Source organism: Curcuma longa, chromosome 16, assembly GCF_044706935.1.
Source record: "Curcuma longa cultivar G26 ecotype Majalengka, Jawa Barat chromosome 16, ITB_CL_G26_1.1, whole genome shotgun sequence".
Taxonomy (NCBI): domain Eukaryota; kingdom Viridiplantae; phylum Streptophyta; class Magnoliopsida; order Zingiberales; family Zingiberaceae; genus Curcuma; species Curcuma longa.
In genome coordinates, this window is record NC_133876.1 from 1,630,807 (window position 1) to 1,650,467 (window position 19,661).

At 40.0% G+C, this 19,661-nt stretch overlaps 2 protein-coding genes and 1 pseudogene across 3 annotated transcripts; all 3 read right to left on the reverse strand.

Moving 5' to 3' along the window:
• Window positions 1–1,973: 1,973 nt before the first annotated feature.
• Window positions 1,974–2,783, reverse strand: LOC141847477 (transcription factor CPC-like). Of its 2 annotated transcripts, XM_074735532.1 has the most exons (4): window positions 2,629–2,783; window positions 2,476–2,566; window positions 2,248–2,389; window positions 1,974–2,178 (listed from the first exon to the last, which is right to left on the reverse strand). In XM_074735532.1, the coding sequence occupies exons 1-3, from the start codon at window positions 2,675–2,677 to the stop codon at window positions 2,269–2,271; spliced, it is 261 nt and encodes an 86-aa protein (XP_074591633.1). In that variant the 5' UTR covers window positions 2,678–2,783; the 3' UTR covers window positions 1,974–2,178; window positions 2,248–2,268. The 2 variants fall into 2 exon arrangements, with proteins under 2 accessions (XP_074591633.1, XP_074591632.1); XM_074735531.1 differs by having other exon boundaries at window positions 2,176–2,389.
• Window positions 2,784–5,758: 2,975 nt separating this feature from the next.
• LOC141847323 (transcription factor SPEECHLESS-like) lies at window positions 5,759–6,939 on the reverse strand. Its single transcript, XM_074735337.1, has 3 exons — window positions 6,574–6,939; window positions 5,934–6,479; window positions 5,759–5,824 (listed from the first exon to the last, which is right to left on the reverse strand). The coding sequence occupies exons 1-3, from the start codon at window positions 6,937–6,939 to the stop codon at window positions 5,759–5,761; spliced, it is 978 nt and encodes a 325-aa protein (XP_074591438.1).
• Window positions 6,940–16,940: 10,001 nt separating this feature from the next.
• Window positions 16,941–17,674, reverse strand: LOC141846911 (transcription factor AIG1-like; annotated as a pseudogene).
• Between the last annotated feature and the right edge of the window lie 1,987 nt (window positions 17,675–19,661).

A 19,661-nucleotide genomic window follows, 5' to 3' on the forward strand; every position in this document is an offset into this window, starting at 1 on the left:
CCCATGAAGGGTGCGGAAGGGGATTAGAATTGATGGTGATGTTCGAGACTGATGTCAATTCGGATGGGTTGGATGGATAAGGATGGGTTGGATGGATAAGGATGTCAATTCGGATGGATCGGATGGATTCAATTCAGATTGAAATAAGAGTATTATAAAAAAAAATTAATCCAAATTCAAAACCAACCTGATCAAAACTATAAATTCCAACTCAAATAACCCAATCAACCCGAATATAATCCGACCAACCTATAAAATAACTAAATAAAAATTCAAAACATATAATAATAATATTTTAATTAAACACGTAATAATAAATTTCATCTAAATTATATGATAATTATATTTTATAAATTTAAATATTTAAATTTAAGAGTTTAATTATCTAAATTATATTTTAAAATTCTAATTCGGATCCATCCGAATCCAACCTGAATCCAAAAATTTTTTCTGAGTTAATTTTGGATCAAATCCGATTTGATTCAAATCCTAAAACTCTCAACTCTTGTTCTGGTTAAATATCGCAGATGGTCAAATCATCAGTCAATGAACTGTCCGATACAAATAATCTCCGGGTTGAGTCAAAGAGCGGAATCTGATTTGAACCTGAATCACACTTTAAAAAAGAGGTTAGATTGGTGCCAAGGAGTTCCGGCAGACCACTCCGACGCTCAAATTAGTATTTCGTGGAAGGAAAAATGAAAATGTAGAAGAAGAAGAAGGGTTTAGAAAGTCGAACCAACCAACCGAGAAGAAGAGAAAGAGTCCCTTTAGAAAATCTTTTTCAGGATTTATATAACCGTCGAGATAGCATCTCCACATCAACTAGGGCGACGTCGTTAAGGAAGTATATGAGGAGACCAAATCTGACAGATGTTGATTGCTTCCGTTTCTTTTTGGCATTATGTACAGAAAAAAGGGATTCAAGGGAACCAAATCTGACAACCTCATAACTATTCTTTTATTCTTACGTTGCCACATGTTTCAAGAATATTCGCAACTTATTCATGGATCTACAAAAGACAAAGATTCACACTTATGAAATGCGTCTGAGGGTGTGTGAAATTGGGACTCGAGGCTGAGATGACATCTGAGACCGAGATAGTGAGGTGCCGAGATACTGAACTGTCGAGATGGCCGAGGTAGTGATATGAGACTGAGCCCTTAGTTCGTATCGACCCGACTTCACTTTGGGTGGAACCATCTTCCCTCAAGTCAATTTGATTAGTATTGTCAAGTCAGCCATATGCTTGATTTTCATTTGACTCTTGATCTCCATCCGGAAAGGAACCACATCACCTATTGCTCCTGCATCAACTCTAATATGATATTTTTTTTTAAATTAATTTAAATCAGATTGACAGACCAAATTCATTTTTTGACATCTCTATCGGAGACCACCTCGATGAGTACTTCTACCCAAGGGTGGAGGCACGTATTAGGCAAGATCGAGAGATCAAGAGAAAGGAAGGTAGATAGCAAGGGCATAGCTGAGTTGGTTATGAAACAGCAAACTTACAGAAGAGAGATCGAGAGAAAGGAAGGTAGATAGCAACGGTCGTTGAAAAAGGAGAAAAACTCAATCATATATCCTATAAAAACAGAAGTGCCGATCCTCTTTTTTTCAGATGAAAATAAAAAAAAATCTCTAGTGAGAAAATTAAATTGACTGAGTAAACTTGGATTTAAATTTAGAACTTAGTAAATCATATAGAACTTCAAAAGACTATTTTGGTCCCCCTTTATCATATCATGTTTATCCTTCTTCGGCTGATCGGCTCTCACATTCATTGCGATAGAGATTGATCTGGATTGTCCTTCGAATCCACTTTCATATAAGATCTCATAAATCTATCGTGGGACATAGTACAGTTTTCCATTATCTAAATTTTAAAATATAAAATAGATTAAATAAAAAAAAGACTCAACCAGTCTTATCTTAAATGATTCTTCATCTAAATATTAAAATAAAATTTTAACAACAATAAATTATTCCACTGATGCCAAGCAAATTGATACCACACTGGTTTTTTCTCATTTGGAAGGGCAGCTACGGCGTGTACGCTTATCTGCTCTCCTTTCTCGACACATCTAACAACAGTGAGCAGTGAGCAGTGAGCAGTGAGCAGTGAGCAGTGAGCAGTGAGCAGTGAACAGTGAGCACATACATTCTCATAGCTGCAGAAAGATTTAAATTAAACAACAAACAAGCACATCATAGCTAGAAGAATCTCTCTACATCCTGACCAATTCGATCGATCGCTAGCCTTATTTTGCATGACTGGCGAAAGACGAACGCCTTCTTGATTCTTGATGATGCCTCATGATCCAGAACCTCTCTATTTCTTCAGGTTTTCGACCCGGAACTCGCCCTGCTATCAAATCCCACCTGCAAACCGAACTTAATTATTCTTTCGCGAGAGGTAAAAAGAAAAAACACTGATTGATTATCAGAATCAGGAGGAGCTGAATTGCCTGTCGCCGACGAGGCGATACATTCTGCAGATGAGGTCTTCCTCCTGCTCGGTCATGCTGATGGACTGCCACTCCACACTGTTCACCTCTTCTAAAAACTCACCAATCAATTCGAGAGAGCTATATGGTTGACTGAGCAGAGGAGAAGCTTACCTTCGGAGTCGTCGGACGACCTGCGCTGCTTCTTGCGACGGCGCTCCATGGCAAATTAAGGCCCAAAGTACGTATACGATCGAGCTGCAAGAGAAGAGAGTGTATTGCCCGGTGAATATATAGCGATGGAGGGAAAGAATGAAAGCGGGGGGAAAAGTAGGTGGGACTGGGAGAGGAGAGCCGATGAGGAGAGAGATCGGTGCTGCAGGCTTTGAACAGGGAAGGAAACGGGAACAAGGTATAATGGCGGAGAGAGGGAAGCAAGTAGGGGAAAGAACGGCAGGTGAGGGTGGCGAGAAGCTCTGTGGCCAAAAGCCTGCCCTCAGCTGACGAGTAGTTGCCTTTTTTTTTTTTCTTTCTTTCTTTCTTGTATTTTCTCGTTCGTTTCCTTCCGATGGGTGCCATTTTTAGGTGCACGGTGTGGGCTGCTTTCTTGTCGGATAAGATTGCGAGAGCAATATTTCAATAAAAAATAAAATTTATTATTTTGAGAAAAAAAATATTATCTCAATTTCGTCGAAAATTTAAGATGGAGAAGATCGACTTCGTGATATATCGGGTATATTAATGACTCTGTTTCGTCATAACAACTCAACTATGTTTTAAAGGAGAGCAATACGACTCCTACAATTAAGATGTGAAAATTAAAATTTGGATATCTGAAATTCAAATCCGATCTAATATTATCGGATCAAGTCAAATTATAATTATTTTAAAAAGACTAAGTGTGGGTCTTATTCTAACTCAGAATTTGTTATTATCGAGTTGAGGTTCAAAATCCGATAAGTATTTATCCATTATTATACATGAATTAAATTTAATTTATTCATATCCACATGCGACGGTGTTTTTTTTTATTTAATAAAAAACTGAATGATGTTGATAGAATTAATGATTTTCAAAGGTATACATCATATATATATTTTTTTATCATTTAAAAATATATATATTCACACTTTTATTTACTTTTTTTTATTATTATTTAATATTATCAACTTACACATTTGTATGAATTTCACATGTTAAAATTTTATGATTTTATCTCTTTCTATTTGTTTTGTCATTTAAAATTAATTTTTTTAATTTAATTTTTGTTAGGGGTACAACATTCTTTTTTATTTATTTCATTAATATTTTATTTTAAAAAGAATTATCGAGTAGTCGACATCTGATATTCTGATATCCCATATTACTAGTAATAAGGTACCGATCACATAGGATACTATACCCGATTAAAACAATCCAAATCTACCAGGCCCCACCTTGACTGACACGTAGACGTCAGAATATGAAAGGACTGTGTGTGGATTGGATGGTGGGGCCTGCTCGAACTATGAGTCTACCCTTGATTGGATCGGCATAACTATTGTTTCAAGGCATCGATGGATAAATACTAACAGGGCCCCACCCCACTAGCTAGTTCCACTTGACCTGACAAATCGATTAGGCTTGGCTCGGTTGAACTGGACTTAGTCCACAAGACAAGACATGGCCTTCAATTGCGCCTAGCCTTCTTGGCCCATAAGGCAAAGAATAGCAACCTTAAGATGTGTGTTTGTTAATAGCTTTGTGACAGAAAAAACGTTTTTAATAACTTCAAAAACTGTCTCGTAAATAGGGATGTAATCGAACCGAGCCAAGCCGAACAGTAAGAGGCTCGAGCTCGATTCGTTTTTCCTAAGCTCGAGTTCACTTCGAGCTTTAATTCTTAAGTTCGAGTTCGGCTCGTAATGAAATTAAATAGTTCGCGAACGGCTCGAGCTCGGTTCGAAAAAGGCTCGTTTTAAAGTTAAATGAATTCAGTTCAAGTTTGGTTCAAAAATAGCTTGTTTAAAAGTTAAACGAACTTAGTTCGAGCTTGGCTCGTTAATATATATTATTTATAATTCATGTATAATATATATATATATATATATATATATATATATATATACAAAATTGCTATTCTGGGCGACGGCACTGTGCGCGACCCCGTGAGCGCCCCCCAACCCCCGCGCGTTTCCGGCGGTCGTTCATCGCCGTCCGATCACCGCCGACAGCCATCCCGGACTCATTGGAAGCGCAACTCGACGGCGCACACACCGGCATCGGATTCCGGCCGGATTGGGCCGGAATCCGGCCGAAACAAGGCAACAGTGCCTGGCGCCACTGTCGGCCGGAATCCGGCCGCGGTCGACGCGCCCGGCGCCGGTGCGTCGACCCCGGCCGGAGTCCGGCCCGATTCGGCCGGAATCCGGCCGCGGTCGACGCGCCGGCTCCGTGCCGACAGTGTCGTTGGCCGGCCTCGATTCGGCCGGAACGAATTCCGGCCGAATCGGGGCCGGACTCCGGCCACCTCCGGACCGCCTGCGAGTTGCGGTTCCAACGGGCCCGGTCCGGCGGCCGGCGGTGGTCGGACGGCGATGAACGGGCGGCGGGAAGCGGCGAAGGTCCGAGGAGAAACACTGTGCAATCGGACGGCTCAGATCGGGCGATCGGACGGATGGAGGCGCTCACGGGGCGCGCAGGAGGCTGTCGCCCAGAATAGCAAATCTGTATATATATATATATATATATATATATATATATATATATATATATATATATATATATATATATATATATATATATATATATTCGTGAATCTCTTAACAAATACGTTCGTGAGCCTTTAAACGAACATGTTCGCGAGCTCATGAACCAAATACTGTTAAGCTCGAGCTCGGCTCGATAATATTTTCGAGCTCGAAATCAGGCTCGAGCTCGGCTCGTTAACTTAATCGAACGAACTCAAACGAATTTTTTTTCGAGCCGAGACTCGAATAGCTCGTGAGCAGCTTGGCTCGTTTACACCCCTACTCGTAAATGATGTTTGTTATCTACTTGTGATGCAAACAACGTACCATTCTTGTGTATCTTCCAAGACTAACTGATCATACTTAAGACAAGACATTAGATCGAAGATGAGAAATAAGTGGAAAGACGGCATAAAAAAGTAATTACAGCACTAATTGGTCATTAGTTTCCTGGCTAATTAATTAATAATTAGACTTGGACTTGATTGCAGGTGCCTCCCCCATTCTCTTTGCAACCGATCGACCACTTTCACCTTCAGATACGTAGGAGAAATTTAGAGAGACAACTCTTGCTGTTACAAGAATGTTTGGTGGATTTCTTGCGCGAGTTCTTCAGCACTCAGCTGGCATTCAATTCCAATCTGTCCATGAATAAGACCAGAAATCGAATAACTATTTGGTATCATCCTTTCACATATTTTTCCATTAAGGTTTTCTTGGTTACTGAGCTTTGATTCAAATGACAACTACCTTAATGGTGAACGAGTTGAGCATGGTGTCGTCGTTCACGTTGGTGCTGATGCTCACGTGGAGTATCTCCATGGCGAGGCCCTCGAGCGCCGTCATTATCTTGAGAGCTTGACCGGGGATGTGATGCGACACCGTCTGCAGAATCACATTCGGGCCCGAGAACTTCACCTCCACCTCTGCCACCGCCGACTTGGAGTTGGCTGCGGCCGCGACTTCGGAGTTCGCCGCGGTGGTGGCGACGCTACTAAAAGAAGGAGATGACTCTGCGAGGTAACCCTGCTGTGGCTGCTGCTGTGGTGGTCGAATGCTCGGCATGTAAGGGTTTCCGGGCTGAGGAGTCTTCGGACTTATTGGGAGAGCCATCCTAGGGCTCGGTGGCGGCGGCCTCGGGCTCGGTGGCGGCGGTATAGAGCTGGAGCAGACCGGCCTTGGACTTATCACTTCACTGTAGGTTTTCCTCTGCTTCTTGGCCTCCAGGGAGTGCAGAACTTGCTGCAACTCCTTGATGTAATCCACAACTCCTCCGATGATGGATGCTTGATCTCCCTGACAACATCGATCATCATATACAAGATAGAAAACAAATACAAGGATAGAAAGAAAGTTCAGTGCAGTGGCTGGTCGATCATCATCATCTCACTCTCTTTGCGTAGAAGCAAGGCATCAGGGAGCGGAGTACCGACAGGTGCTCGTTCATTTGCTTCCTCCTGTTGCGCTCCACCGTAATGTGCGACGACGACGTCTTCTGCTGCCCATCTTGGCTGCCTGAGTCTTCCGCCGCCGGCGAATCCAGCTTTCGCTTCTTCGGAGATCTGAAGTGTGAGCCAATTACTCGAGAAGCAACCAGAGTCACTTTAGGGCCAAAGTTGCTTCCTTCAAAGGGAGCTCTCTCTTTACTACCAGCGACGGCATCCTCGAACGTCTCGAGGATGCTAAATAAGTCCTCCGGCAGGGCGTCACCTACCATATCAGTTTGCTCGAAAAGATCGGACAGGCCTTCTCCCATTGTCACAATCAAACTCGAACAACCACTTTCAGGAAAATGAATCAAAACCCTATGGATCGGATCGCCTCTGATGATAAATACTTCAAACTCCAAGTGTCAGTGAGTGAACGCCTCTGAATTGGTGGAGGTGTGGCCTATATAAATAAGCATGGCAGATTCCATGAAAGAGGCAAGTGATGGATGTTGTGAGAGGGGAGCTCGGCCGTGGGATAAGGGACCGTTGCCGGATATATGTTTTATGAATTGGTGTCGTGCATGGCATGGGGACTTAAAATTGAAGGAGACGCATGCTCTGCCTGCACATTAAATTGAAGGGCTCCAAAACTGCCTGCCTTAGAGAGATGCTCTGGTTTCTGGATACTAATTAAATGACAAGATTGGAGAATGCCAAGCATCGAGGAGAGAGGAGGAACGAGAGAAGGGGGCCATGTCTCACTTAACTACATGTCTACATCACCAGGCTTCTGGATTAAACTGTTGGGCTGTGCATTCAATCTGCTTCATGCATTCAATGTGCTTCATCCTCTCAATTCCACCGTTACATGTTGTTAATCGGCAGCAAATTCTTTTACCGAGTAGTGAATGACAAGTGACAGTAAATATCAGAGCTTCAATTCGATACGAACAAAACTGCATCCTGTTCGACACTAATTACAACTGCTGACACTTGCTGCAAATGATGGCGCGGTGGCGTTCCCTAAGCCACATAAGAATGCATGATCACCAGAGCAATCAGTGCATCAAGATGCTATTCAAAACTACTCTTCCAACTTGTGAGAAACATGCATGATGCACCTCCATCTTATTTTAAGGGCGATCTATTCAGAGGCATTTAATAAGATTAAGTAATGAGTACTCGCTACTATATATCTAATAGCAAGAGCATTAATTTCAAGATTGTGCAGAGATCGATCAAATGTAAGAAGAGCTAGAGTTTGGTAGCCGGATGAATCATGTGTCAGAGGGCGTGAATGGGATCAGCAAAAAGATGCAGCATCATGTTTAATGAAATGGATAGGACTTGGGAGAGAAGATAGCATATGAAAGAAACGGTGATCGATCAGCCGTCATCTGCCTAAATATTACGTTCTTCAGTTTGTCAGAGAAATTTATACCCTCATTTACTGCCCCCAACAACCTGTACAAGCACTCAACATGAATGAAAACAGTCGCTAATCAATTCCCAAAAGGATAGCAAGTTGATGCCATGCATGGCGTTCAAAAATGAAGGAACATGGAGGGCATATGAAATCTGCCTTTGGAGGGCTTCATATAGCGAAGAGGGAAATTGAATGGCGCCACGGAAGAGGTATGAAAGAGAAGAATATTGAGGATGGGGGCCAGGGGAAGAGCCCATACCGAGGGGCCAGAGCACGGCCATATGAATTCACTGAAGAGTGGCATTAAGAGCGAGGAGGTGGAGGTAAATGTGGGCATTGATGAGCACGGGAAATGGTGCATGAATGTCGCGGGAAGCGCAAGACAGAGGTCGAGGAGAGTCATGCGCGCGTGGTTTCGGTTGAGTGCATGCCTCTCTCCCCCGTAGTGATATTCTGCACCCATATGCTGTCTGGGAATTTGGAAATAAGAAATGGGAAATACGGAAATTAAAACGGGAAATGACAATAGTTGAAGTTTCCAGATTTTGAAAACGTCGAAGACCTCATCAAATACTGTGAATATTTCCTAGACTATGGAAACCGGACTTCACCACGAACTCTTTGGAAACCGGTAGTCGTGAATTGTGATTGAGTTATTCAAAAAAAAAGCCCTAAATTAGAATCATCAAATCTGGCCGTTTCTTGTAAGTTTCCACGGATGGAAACGTTTCCCAGCGTTTCGGAAACGGGGACTTCAGTGTAAACGTCTTTTTCAGACAGCGTAGCTGCACCCTTTAAAATATGCGATTATGCACGATATCAAAATTAAAATATCCAAAAGAATTTGAAATAGTAAATATATTTTTTATTTTTAAAATTTTTTATATTTAATACTATAATCCAACTCCTAAATTCTAAAAAGAAAATCTTAAAAAAGAAAATCATTTAATCATATGCCAAAAGAATAAATAAAAAATAATTTTTATTTAAATTTTTTTTTTATGTTTAATACTATAATCCAACCCCTAAATTTTAAAGAAAATAATCTTAAATAGCTTAATCGTAAAATAAAAAAATATAAAATAATATTATTTACTATTTTAGGCGTTCGAAATTTTTCCAAACTTCTATATTACACGCAGTCATGTATTTTAAGACATGTAAGATATCAATTATATATATATATATATATATATAATACTGGATACTTAGATTGAATATATAAAGTAATATTTCATTTATATATGTATATATATAGTATATTCTCTCTATTTGATATATATAACGATAGGGTAATTTATGATATTATTATTATTATTTTGGCACTTTACCATGTTTCGGGTAAAATACGCAAAATACCGAAATAGATATATAGTTATTGTAAGTCACATCACCTGTCTAAAATAGTTATATAATATAATATATTCAGAAAATATTTTGAAATTTATTTTGACATGAGGGTCTTCAAAAGAAAACGTTGCAGCAAGATTAATGTTTGGATACGTAATTTGAAAAATAATAAACAATAATAAATAAAAACAGGGAAACGTGGGAGACCAAGCCATTAATGCAACTTGTCGCGTCAAATGAAGAAGGGCGTTACGCAGAACGCGGGCTGAACTCGGGCAGATACCGGAACGAGTTGTAACGTTCGACAGGAGACACGTAGCGCCTACGGAGCGCTGATATGTTCGTCGATTAAGCCTGGACCGGGCTCCATTTCGGTTCAATAAATTCGGTTCGGTGAATCTAAGCCGCCGAGCTTTCTGGGATCAAGGACTGTCCAAGGACCGGACCAAAGCTTTCGTCCTCATCGGCACGTGCATCCTTCCACGTCGTACGCATGTGGGCTACGATTAGTACTCGGCCCAATTTGTTGATCCGGATCCTAATGTACGAGCATTAATATATTTTTGCCTAAACCCTAAATATTGGTCAGTGCAAACGGATTTCAGTGGGGTGGGGATTTTGGTGCTTTTATTGTCGTAATTATGGTTTAAAAGCTTGGCGTTAATGCGTGGACAAGCATGCGTCCATCCCTGACGAGAGTGCAAAACAAAGACACACACAGTTTGCGAATCAGAAACAATAACCGGATCCATGGCGCCTGACACGGACAGATCCGCATTGAATGGTGGGCCCTGTGTGGTTCCAAATTGATGACAACTACCATCATCAAATTCCCAGTTAGGACACCTAACAGATTCCTGACACGAGTCAGCAAAAAAAAATACTGAAACTTTAAAAGTGTTTATGAGTGTGTGAATCGCATGATTAATTGCCGTGAGCATAATATGTTGGAGATATTTCTCGAATATACTACTTAATTTAAAATATACATAATTTAAATTTAAATTTTTCTGTCAATAAAGATTTAATTTGATTATCAAACTCTGGCTCAGGAGACTGGATGATTGTGCTACCTAAGAAGACAGGACTGCTTGATATGGTTGAGCTAAGCTATTTAGTACCCAAACGAGTCGAGTATCCGAGTTTGCCGAGTTATCGAATGCATGAGCTTACCGAGTGCCGAGTTGACCGAGTGCCCCAGTTACCAAGTGCTTGAGTTGCCAAGTGTCGAGCTAACCAAGTGCCCAAGCTGTTGAGTATTTGAGTTGCCGAGTGTCGAACTGACCGAGTGTTCAAGCTGCTGAATGCTTGAACTGGCTGAGTCACCGAGTGCTAAGCTAGCTAAGTGCTCAAGTTGTCGAGCTAGTCGAGTCACCGAGCTAGCTGAGTTGCCAAGTGTTGAGTTGACTGAGTGCTCAAGTTGCCAAGTTGGTCGAGTCGCTGAGCTGGCCAAGTTGTTGAGTGTCAAGCTAGTCGAGTGCTCAAGTTGTCAAGTTGGCCAAGTCACCGAGCTAGCCAAGTTACCGAGCTGCCCAAGTTGCCGAGTGCCGAGTTGACCAAGTTGCCGAGCTAGGTCGAGTGCCTGTTGGAAATTTGAATAGAAATAAAGGTGGTGGAAGGAGGAAACTTCTTTATGAATGAGAATATAATTTCACGTTAGAAGTTTCAAGGCATAGTTGCTCGTGTATATTATCACAAACATTGATATTGTGAACAAATACACGGAAAGAGGCTCTTTCTTACATGTTAATTTATTTTTTCATGAATAATAACTTTATTGTTCATTTTTTCCGTATAAACAATAATGATACTGTTTACGATTTTTCTTCGGATGGCCAGTACGCACTGTCCATATTGTCGAATGAACAATAAGTTATTGTTTGCCGTTTGCCCGCACGAATAAATGAACAGTTTGCCTCTCTACTGTTCACAATTTTCCCTCAACAGTACCATGCTGTTCATATTTTTTTTTTTTCACGATTAACCAGTACATGATAAAATTCTAGATTTTATTATGTGCAGAAAATTAACATGCACACAGAAATTATAATTTACTAACATGAATCTGAATCAAACATGCATATTATTTTTCTCTGTTCTCATGCATAATCGAATATGCATATTTAAGTAAACAAATCAAGATGCATATCATTTTTCTCAGATCTACATGCTCTCTGATGCTATTATTGAAAGATCGATATGCATGAACAAATATTTGCATACTATACTATAAACGTATGTAATTAAACACTTAGAGTGATTGATGCCTTACAAATGTGATCTTGTCTAACGGGTGATCCTCGTGTTTATCATCGAAAGGATATTATGCTTTGCGATTTGGATGCTCTCACGTGTGCAAGAAAAAGAAAAAACCTCGGCCCTATTTCTTTTGCCTTGGGCGCATCTTCTTATAATGGAGCATGATATATAAGGTAAGTGAGAGAAGTGTGCAGTTTTGATAACTGCCCACGTCCTCACTACCAACATCTGTTGGGTTGTAAAAGTACAAACATAGTCCCACATTTAAAGTACATGGAAAAGATCATGGAGTTAAAAGGATGGAAAGTATTTCCATTGGTATGAGACATTTTGGGGAGAGCCCAAGAAAGTCATGAGGGCTTAGGCCCAAAGTAGACAATATTATACCATTGTGGAGATATTTTGATTCCATCGGTACTAACAAGTGGTATCAGAGCGAGACCGCTCTTCACCGGACTAACCGCCGGATGAGCCATGATCCAGATCTAACCATGTGGTTTGAACCTTAAACAAAAGAGGTGGATGCTCTCATGTCTGAATCAAGAGGACCAGTAGGTCGGGTGGACCGAGGAGCAGAAAAAGTTCTGGTGGGTCGAGGATTCAGACATAAAAAAAATGACGTTGAGGAGGGGTCTGTGGTCATTTGTTTGAGAGGGGGATTGTTGGGTTAAAAGAATGGAAAGTATCTCCATTGGTATGAGGTCTTTTGGAGACAACTTAAGAACAAAGCCTAGGTTTAGGTCTAAAGTGGACAATATCATACCATTGTGGAGATATTTTGATTCCATCGGCACTAACAACATCAACAACAATAGTTGACACTGAATAAGATAAAATTTCTTTTTGGATGATCGATGATTTTTTCTGTGATCATCATCATATCGAAATCTGACACTATCTGCTTCACTAAAAAAAAAGTGTACTATAATTCTCAAATTACTGTCTAAAACTTAAGGATAGACCCAGCTTCAGGCCAGGTCCAAATCAGTCCAAACCTGTAACAACGTTCTTGATTGCACATTTTGATTCAAAATCGTGTAAATTAATTAAAAGATTAGTAAGACAATGAAAAAAAAATCTAATTGAAAATTTTAGTAAATTAAATAATAAATTTGCTTTATGTTATGATATTTGATGTGATAATTGACAACCGTATTTGTATATGAGTGTGACATATCATTGGATCGATAAATCTAAAAAATTTAAAGATGTTTATTAATTAGTCTATAGAATTTTTAATAAATCACATAATGCTCACAACATCTCTTAATTATTTTACTTAATTTTATAAAAAAATATAGATTGATTTTTAAAATATTTTAAATATCATTTAATAATAGTAACAATACTATAATGAAGAAAAATTTATATGTCAACTGGTTATTTGTGTATTTTTTAATATTTATTGTATATATCATATTTTAAATTAATGTATTTAAGATTGTTTAAAAACTTTTAAAATATCAAATTAAATTAATTAATATTATTATTTCTTAGTTATGGTTGCATTCTACTATAATTAAATAATGGAATAGAGTTTATAAAATTAATGGAATGATATTTAAAAAATTTTCACTTGATGAACCAACAGAATTCAATATATCAATTATTACACAATTTATTTCAATAGAAAAAATTAAATAATACTATTATATATTTATTATTATTATATATTACATACACAAGAAATAATAATTTTATTAATATATATTACATACACAAGTTGTACTTACATACAAATCACTTGGATTCATTACAATTCAGATTCTAAATTTGCACTCATACAAGCTCAGATGTGATAGAGAATCTCTTTTGATATATCTTCACAATTTTAGCAGTTGTCATTCAACAAAAACCAACTTTCAAACTATTCATTTTTCAATGTGAGATTAAAACTCTCATGCATAAAGGATCATGTTCATCCATCTTTCTTATTTCCATTCATTTTCCAACCTAACAAACTCAAGTGTCATTCCTAGCACTACGTGGTATTCAATGATCACTTTAGCAAAAGATGAAATCTGTCACGTCAGCAGCCCAACATGATCGACTCCATGATCATCTGTGAGGAGGTAAATCGAGAAGTTATAGTTAATCACGATGGAGGAGGGTATTGTCTCGGCTTCGCTGAGATTTGACCTTTGTCCACTTCAATAATTTTGCTTCATCGTAACCAACTCAGTTATGTTATGAGGACTATATCCAATGATCACCTTATCAAGTTGAGAAATTTCATTTCTGAGTAATATGCTCTTTAAAATTCCACTAATACGACACTAACTCACGAATTGGTTATGCTTCCACTAAGCTCAACCCGCTTCGACCATGCTCTTGGTGGATTGAGTTTTGATGTCAACCTGATACATTTGACCCGTAACCTGACCCTACTTAATTAATTCTCCATCTTAGATTAATTCTAGATTAATTAGTTTTTAACCATAGTAAACATATATAGTCTTTAAAACAAGCAAACTAATTAAGGTATCTATGATCGATTTAACCATAGTAGAAGAGTAAGTAGTACAGTTCAATTTTCATTAGTAAAGTGTATAAACCCTGCTGGGTTAACAATATGAACCCTCAAAGTTAGATGTATCGATAGGTCAGGTTGATCGGATTACACTTCTACAAACTCAACTACCTAATTTGACTCTGAATCGAATTAAGTCATGAAATTTCTTTCTTTTTCATCTTCTTTTTTCTTTTACCCCTTTTTGTTTCTATTTGAAACCGGTGAAAATTGAGCCGACTTCGATTGGTCCGCGGACTCAACCTCAAGATCTTGGGGCCTAGTTGACACTGAAGATCTGAAATATACAGTAGACGGCACAAAACTAGCTAGCTCTGACCCTAGGATCCGGTTGTCGGGTTGGAATTGGAACCGACCGGCCTGGGTGCTAGGTCGGTTAAGGTTCACATCCTAATAATTGCTGAACCGGTGGTTCAAATTGTTGATCCGGTGATTTTTTTTTTATAATTATTATATGAAAATTTATTTTAAAAAAAATTCATAGACTCAAACCCAAACGCAAGTCACCCAAATGAGAGTTAAATATCATACCCAACTAAGCTGTAAATATTTACATTTTTATATGAACCCGTCAGTTCAGTATGCTATAAATATTTACATTTTTATATGTTAATTAATTATTTAATAATTAATTAATTATTTTCTTTTACTATGTTATATTCTTGTCTAAGACTGCAATTTGGTGAATCAACGGGGGAGATGATAGTTGAAGAGGTGGTGTTGTAAACTTTGACAGTAAGGAAATTAATCAATTGAAGACGAAGAAGGCAAGAGAGGATCTGCAACACTCAGATAAAAATTAGAATGGGTGCTGAGGGACTTAGTGGGCCACTTCGATGATCAAAATAGCACAGGGCTTGCGAAAAGTGCAAATAGTAGGACAATAGAGGAAAAAGAAGGAAAATAGAATAGTCTTACCTCTTGTGTGCTTTCTCCTCCAACGTTTATATATTCGCTAAAAAAAATATTTCCACACCCGCAATCTTAAAAGATCAGATCCGACAACCGTTACTTGCTCCTCCATTCCAATTGCATATTATGTATATGTAAGAGAGCATCTAAGGGATCATATCTGTCACTTATATGATTGCTCCTACGTTCACTCGCGGTGCTATATTTAGGAATATTTGTAGTAACCATCAGTAGGACCTTATAGAATGATTATGTTTTAGAGAAGTCATAGAGTCTAAATCCTTCAATGTTGGGGTGGTTGAGTTGGTGAAGTAGTTGAGGAGGTTATGTCATCTAGAGTCAGAATGTCCTAGTTGATGAGGGAGTCAAGGAGGTTGTATCCTTTGGAGTCAGAGTGACCAAGTTGATGAAGAAGTCGAGGATACTATGTCCTCTAGAGTTTGGGTGGCCGAGTTGGTGAAGTAGTCGAGGAAGTTATGCCCTCTAAAGTAGAGCTGGTCGAGTCGATGGATGGAGAAGTCAAAGTTCTCAAACTGAGCTAATGAGGTCGAAGTTGGCTCTGTGATCTCTACCAAGTCTTGGCTTTTGACCTCTTCTAAAGTTTAGGCTTAACTATTAACTTGACTTTCCCACGTACAATTTTCTCTTCTTACCATATCATATTATATTGTTATTTTTAATAATAGAAAAAATTAAGAGCAAATAATTTCTTTCAACTCTAATAGTTCATTTATGCTAGAAGGAATTTACTAAGAGAGAGTGATTTTTTTTTAATGTTTTAAATTATTTGATCATTTTTTTATCAATAATTATAATGTAATATCCATTATTCTTCCAACTCTATAAATAAAGAGTTCATTTTATCATTTTTACACCATCTTTCCTACTCTCATCTCTCAATTTTAAAATTGTGTTCACTTCCAATTTCAATTCTCTAATTATAACTTATAGGCTTTGATTCCCTTATGTTCTAAAGGGATATATGAAAGTGCAGGTCCTTTTTTATTTTATTTTATTATGCATTTATAATATTAATTTTTTTAATATACTAATATTGAACTATAACGAACCATAATTGAATCATAAATTGATGATTCCAAACCATCAAACGGTTGATTCTGAATCAAGATCGGACCAGATCGGACCTACGCAAAATCTGCTATTAACAAAACAGCAGCAGGCAAGTCCGCTAAAACGGCCACGTGTTTGGCGTTGCCATAAAGAGCACGGTTCAACATCAAAAGCTTTTGATGATAAATTAAGTGACGTTTATTTTGGTTCACAAGAATCTACAAATTTCTTCCCTTGGTTAATTAGAGGGGCCTTGTCTCATTCAATCAAATTTCAAGTAATTTTGCAAATTTACATGGTTAAATTAGAAATGATTTACTCAAAATTATTTCCATTACTTTCCTTAAAGAATTCGACGTCTTAAAAATGAACAAGACTGAACTGATAAGCTTCAAGACTTGGCTTTTCTCATGTGAATAAATATCTAATATTTCCCGTCCAAGCATTATTTTGTAAAAGGTGAAATTCATTACTCCAACGACTCTACACGATCGGTTCCATAATCATATGTGAGGAGGTAAATTGAGAAGTTGCAGTTGACCATAATGAAGGAGGCATTATCTCGACTTTATCGATATTCGAATCCTTGTCCATTTTTATAACTCTGCTATATCATAACCAATTCAGAACAAGACACTAAATTGATAAGCTTTGAGACTTTTTTCATGTGAATAGATATCTAATATTTCCAGTCCAAGCATTGTTGAATCTAGATAATTAGCACTAATAGAAGGTTAATTACATATTTATACCTACTTCGAAATTGATTAGCATGTTAATTATGTCGCACCGAACCGGGTCGACTTGCGAGCCCGCTTGCTGAAGTTTTCGACCGGACCGGTTGGGTTCCTGAGCAGCACGGCCCACAGCGCCGCCTGCAGCGCCGAACGGCCGCCCCCTGCTTCCATCGTCACCGCCGCGGCCGCCGCGTCGCCGACGTCCAGCTCCAGCAGGCTCCGTGTCCGCCCCCCGACAGTGACCATCTCCACCCGCATCGCCCTCGCTCGGACCGACTGGACTGCCCGGCTCAGCTCGCTCATCAGACCGGGCCGGTCGGCGCAGCACACCCACGCGCGCACCACCCTCCCCCGCCCGCCGCCCGCCTCCGCCCCGCCTCCGCCTCCTCCACCCCGACTTCGTCTCCTTCCCCAGGCACCGCCACCGCCACCTCCTCCACCCTCTTACGCAGCTCCCGCACTCGCTTCACCACCTCCCCGAGCAACGCCGCCTTATCCAACTGCAAAATCAACACAAACTAATCAAACACCGATCATCGATCGATTACCAAGCCCAGCTAGCGTACTCTGGCGGCACAGGGGAGCAGGCCGCGGAGGGTGGCGAGGTGCCCGTTGATCCTCTGCCTCCGCCGCCGCTCCGCCTCACTGTGACTCCGCACCGCTCTTGCCTCCGTGGCAGTAGCCATTCTCGAGCTCAGCAGCGCCGCCGTTCTCGAGCAATCCCCTCCGAACTCAACTCCCATCGGCTCGTCGCCAATTCCGACCGGCAGCATCATGCAGCACGTACGTAAATATTCCCACGTACGACGAAGAAATCAAGAAAATGGATACAAAAGGAAGGAGAGCATTGAAGAAGGCATTAAAGGAGAAATTAAAGATCAAAGATCTGTCTGGATCTTCACATGGACGCTCATCGACCGTCGAAGGGTTCGAGGGTTTAAATACGCGAACCAACTGCGCAACGCCGGCGGAGGCGATCGGCGTGGTCGGTGCCGTGTCGGGTGAGGGGAGGACACGTACGGCAAGAAGAGTGCCAGCCCCGACTTTGGAGGTCATGGCCCGGTTCAAAAAGGGCCGAACAAACGTGCTCGGCGGTCGGCTCAGAGTTTTGTAGTTGTGCTGCGCTTTCTTCGGAATTGCATGGTCTTTTTGACCGATCCCGCCGTTGGCGGGGTCCACGAGTCAAAATTGTACGGCGTTGGTTGTCGTTTAAACGAACGAACGTATCGATACGGTGTCATCTGCTCTGTGGGCGTCGAGTTCTTCAAGGTGAGGAATGGACGTTGGGTGTCAGGGCTGTCGTCGACTGCGTCCCACGTCGATCAGAGAGGGCGGTTTAGTTTGAACGACGTAGTAGCTTTTTCTTTTTTGCTCCTGAAAGGGAATGCATCGCTGCATGCATGGGGAGCGGCTGTGAGTGTAGGGTTGCCAAAATTACGTAGGTACTGATAAGCTTGTGGAGGGCAGCATATTTGAATTTATGATGGTATTCTTTTTCATCCAATTAATTTAAGACAAAACTTCAATCCTCTAGGGTGCTCTCGGTGGTTTGTGAGCAAGAGCGGAGCCACACTTATTTATACTTGGACCGTAACTCGGGAGTCTGACGGCGACAAAAAAAAATAATTTGGATTTAGAGAGGAGAGAAAAAAAATTTAAGAATTAATCCGGGGTATACCGTCGGCGTATATAGCCCAAGAATTCAAATCAATCTGGATAAATCACCCGGGCTGGCTCCGCTATTGAATTGTGAGTCAAAATGCTTCAGTAGAAGGGTCGCATTGTCCGCACGACTCTTCCGACAGTTAAGTCAGTAGCTGGTTGAAATACAAAGCTCGAGGAAAAGAAATACTCAGAAAAAGAGAAGAGAGATTAATGGTGGAGAAGAGTTATCTACGCGTGCCATAAGAAAAGCATCTCTCTTCTCACCTACCTCCGTCGATCCTTATATAGCCGATGGAAAGGAATCTCCATGTGGACTGCCACAAAGGGCAGAGCCATATACATCTCTACCCAGACTTTAGCTCGGGGGCCCACCCAGAAGTGTGTGAGGGTGAGGGAAGGAGGGAAGTGTAAAAATGATAAAAATAAACGGTGAATTTTGTTATATTCTAAGTGTTTTTTTGTTAAATAGTTTTAGCCTGAATAGATTTATAATCCTGGCTTTTACCATTGGTTGCCACATAAGTGAGACAGCACCCACAAGCTGCACTAGAGATGACAATCATTGGACTATACCTTTGACACTGTTGGGTCGTTGGCTAGGTGTCACCTCTATGTGAGTTTTGGACCGTTTGCCAAGTGTGCATAAGTTGTCAGAGGTGAGATCGAGTAGTCGACTGTCCCAATAATCGATTGGACTTCCCAAATCCAAATGGGATGCCTAAGACTGAAGGCCCAAGTGATCGAGAGCATAGGTCCCAAATGATCTTCTTGAGTATTGTACCTTCCTGAATCCAAATGGAATATTGATGGACAAACATTAAGTGCTCAAAAAAGACAATTAACGATTCAGAAAGTGAGGCTAAGTCCTCGAGAGTAACTCTGAATACCATTAATTTATATTATTTGAATTTGCTTATTTATTTATTTACCATATTGATTTTGAGAGCTTGTTTTAAACTTGTTGAAAGATGTTTCAAATTGGACAAGCATTCCATGAAAATTTAATACCATTAAAGCAATAAATCCTTAGTGGTCATATTTCCATATAATATGAAAAATCAAGCGGATCCATAAACTAAAAAAAATAGCTTACATAAT

Bases quoted from the DNA above. Each gene is read 5' to 3' on its own strand.
- LOC141847323 (XM_074735337.1), bottom strand. From the start codon at position 6,939: ATGGGAGAAGGCCTGTCCGATCTTTTCGAGCAAACTGATATGGTAGGT. The intron at 6,480-6,573 runs GTGAGATGATGA...CGATGTTGTCAG, and splicing joins CTTGCTTCTACGCAAAGAGA to GGAGATCAAGCATCCATCAT. The intron at 5,825-5,933 runs GTAGTTGTCATT...ATTCATGGACAG, and splicing joins TCAACTCGTTCACCATTAAG to ATTGGAATTGAATGCCAGCT.
- LOC141847477 (XM_074735532.1), bottom strand. From the start codon at position 2,677: ATGGAGCGCCGTCGCAAGAAGCAGCGCAGGTCGTCCGACGACTCCGAA. The intron at 2,567-2,628 runs GTAAGCTTCTCC...GTGAGTTTTTAG, and splicing joins GTCGTCCGACGACTCCGAAG to AAGAGGTGAACAGTGTGGAG. The intron at 2,390-2,475 runs GCAATTCAGCTC...TTCGGTTTGCAG, and splicing joins TATCGCCTCGTCGGCGACAG to GTGGGATTTGATAGCAGGGC.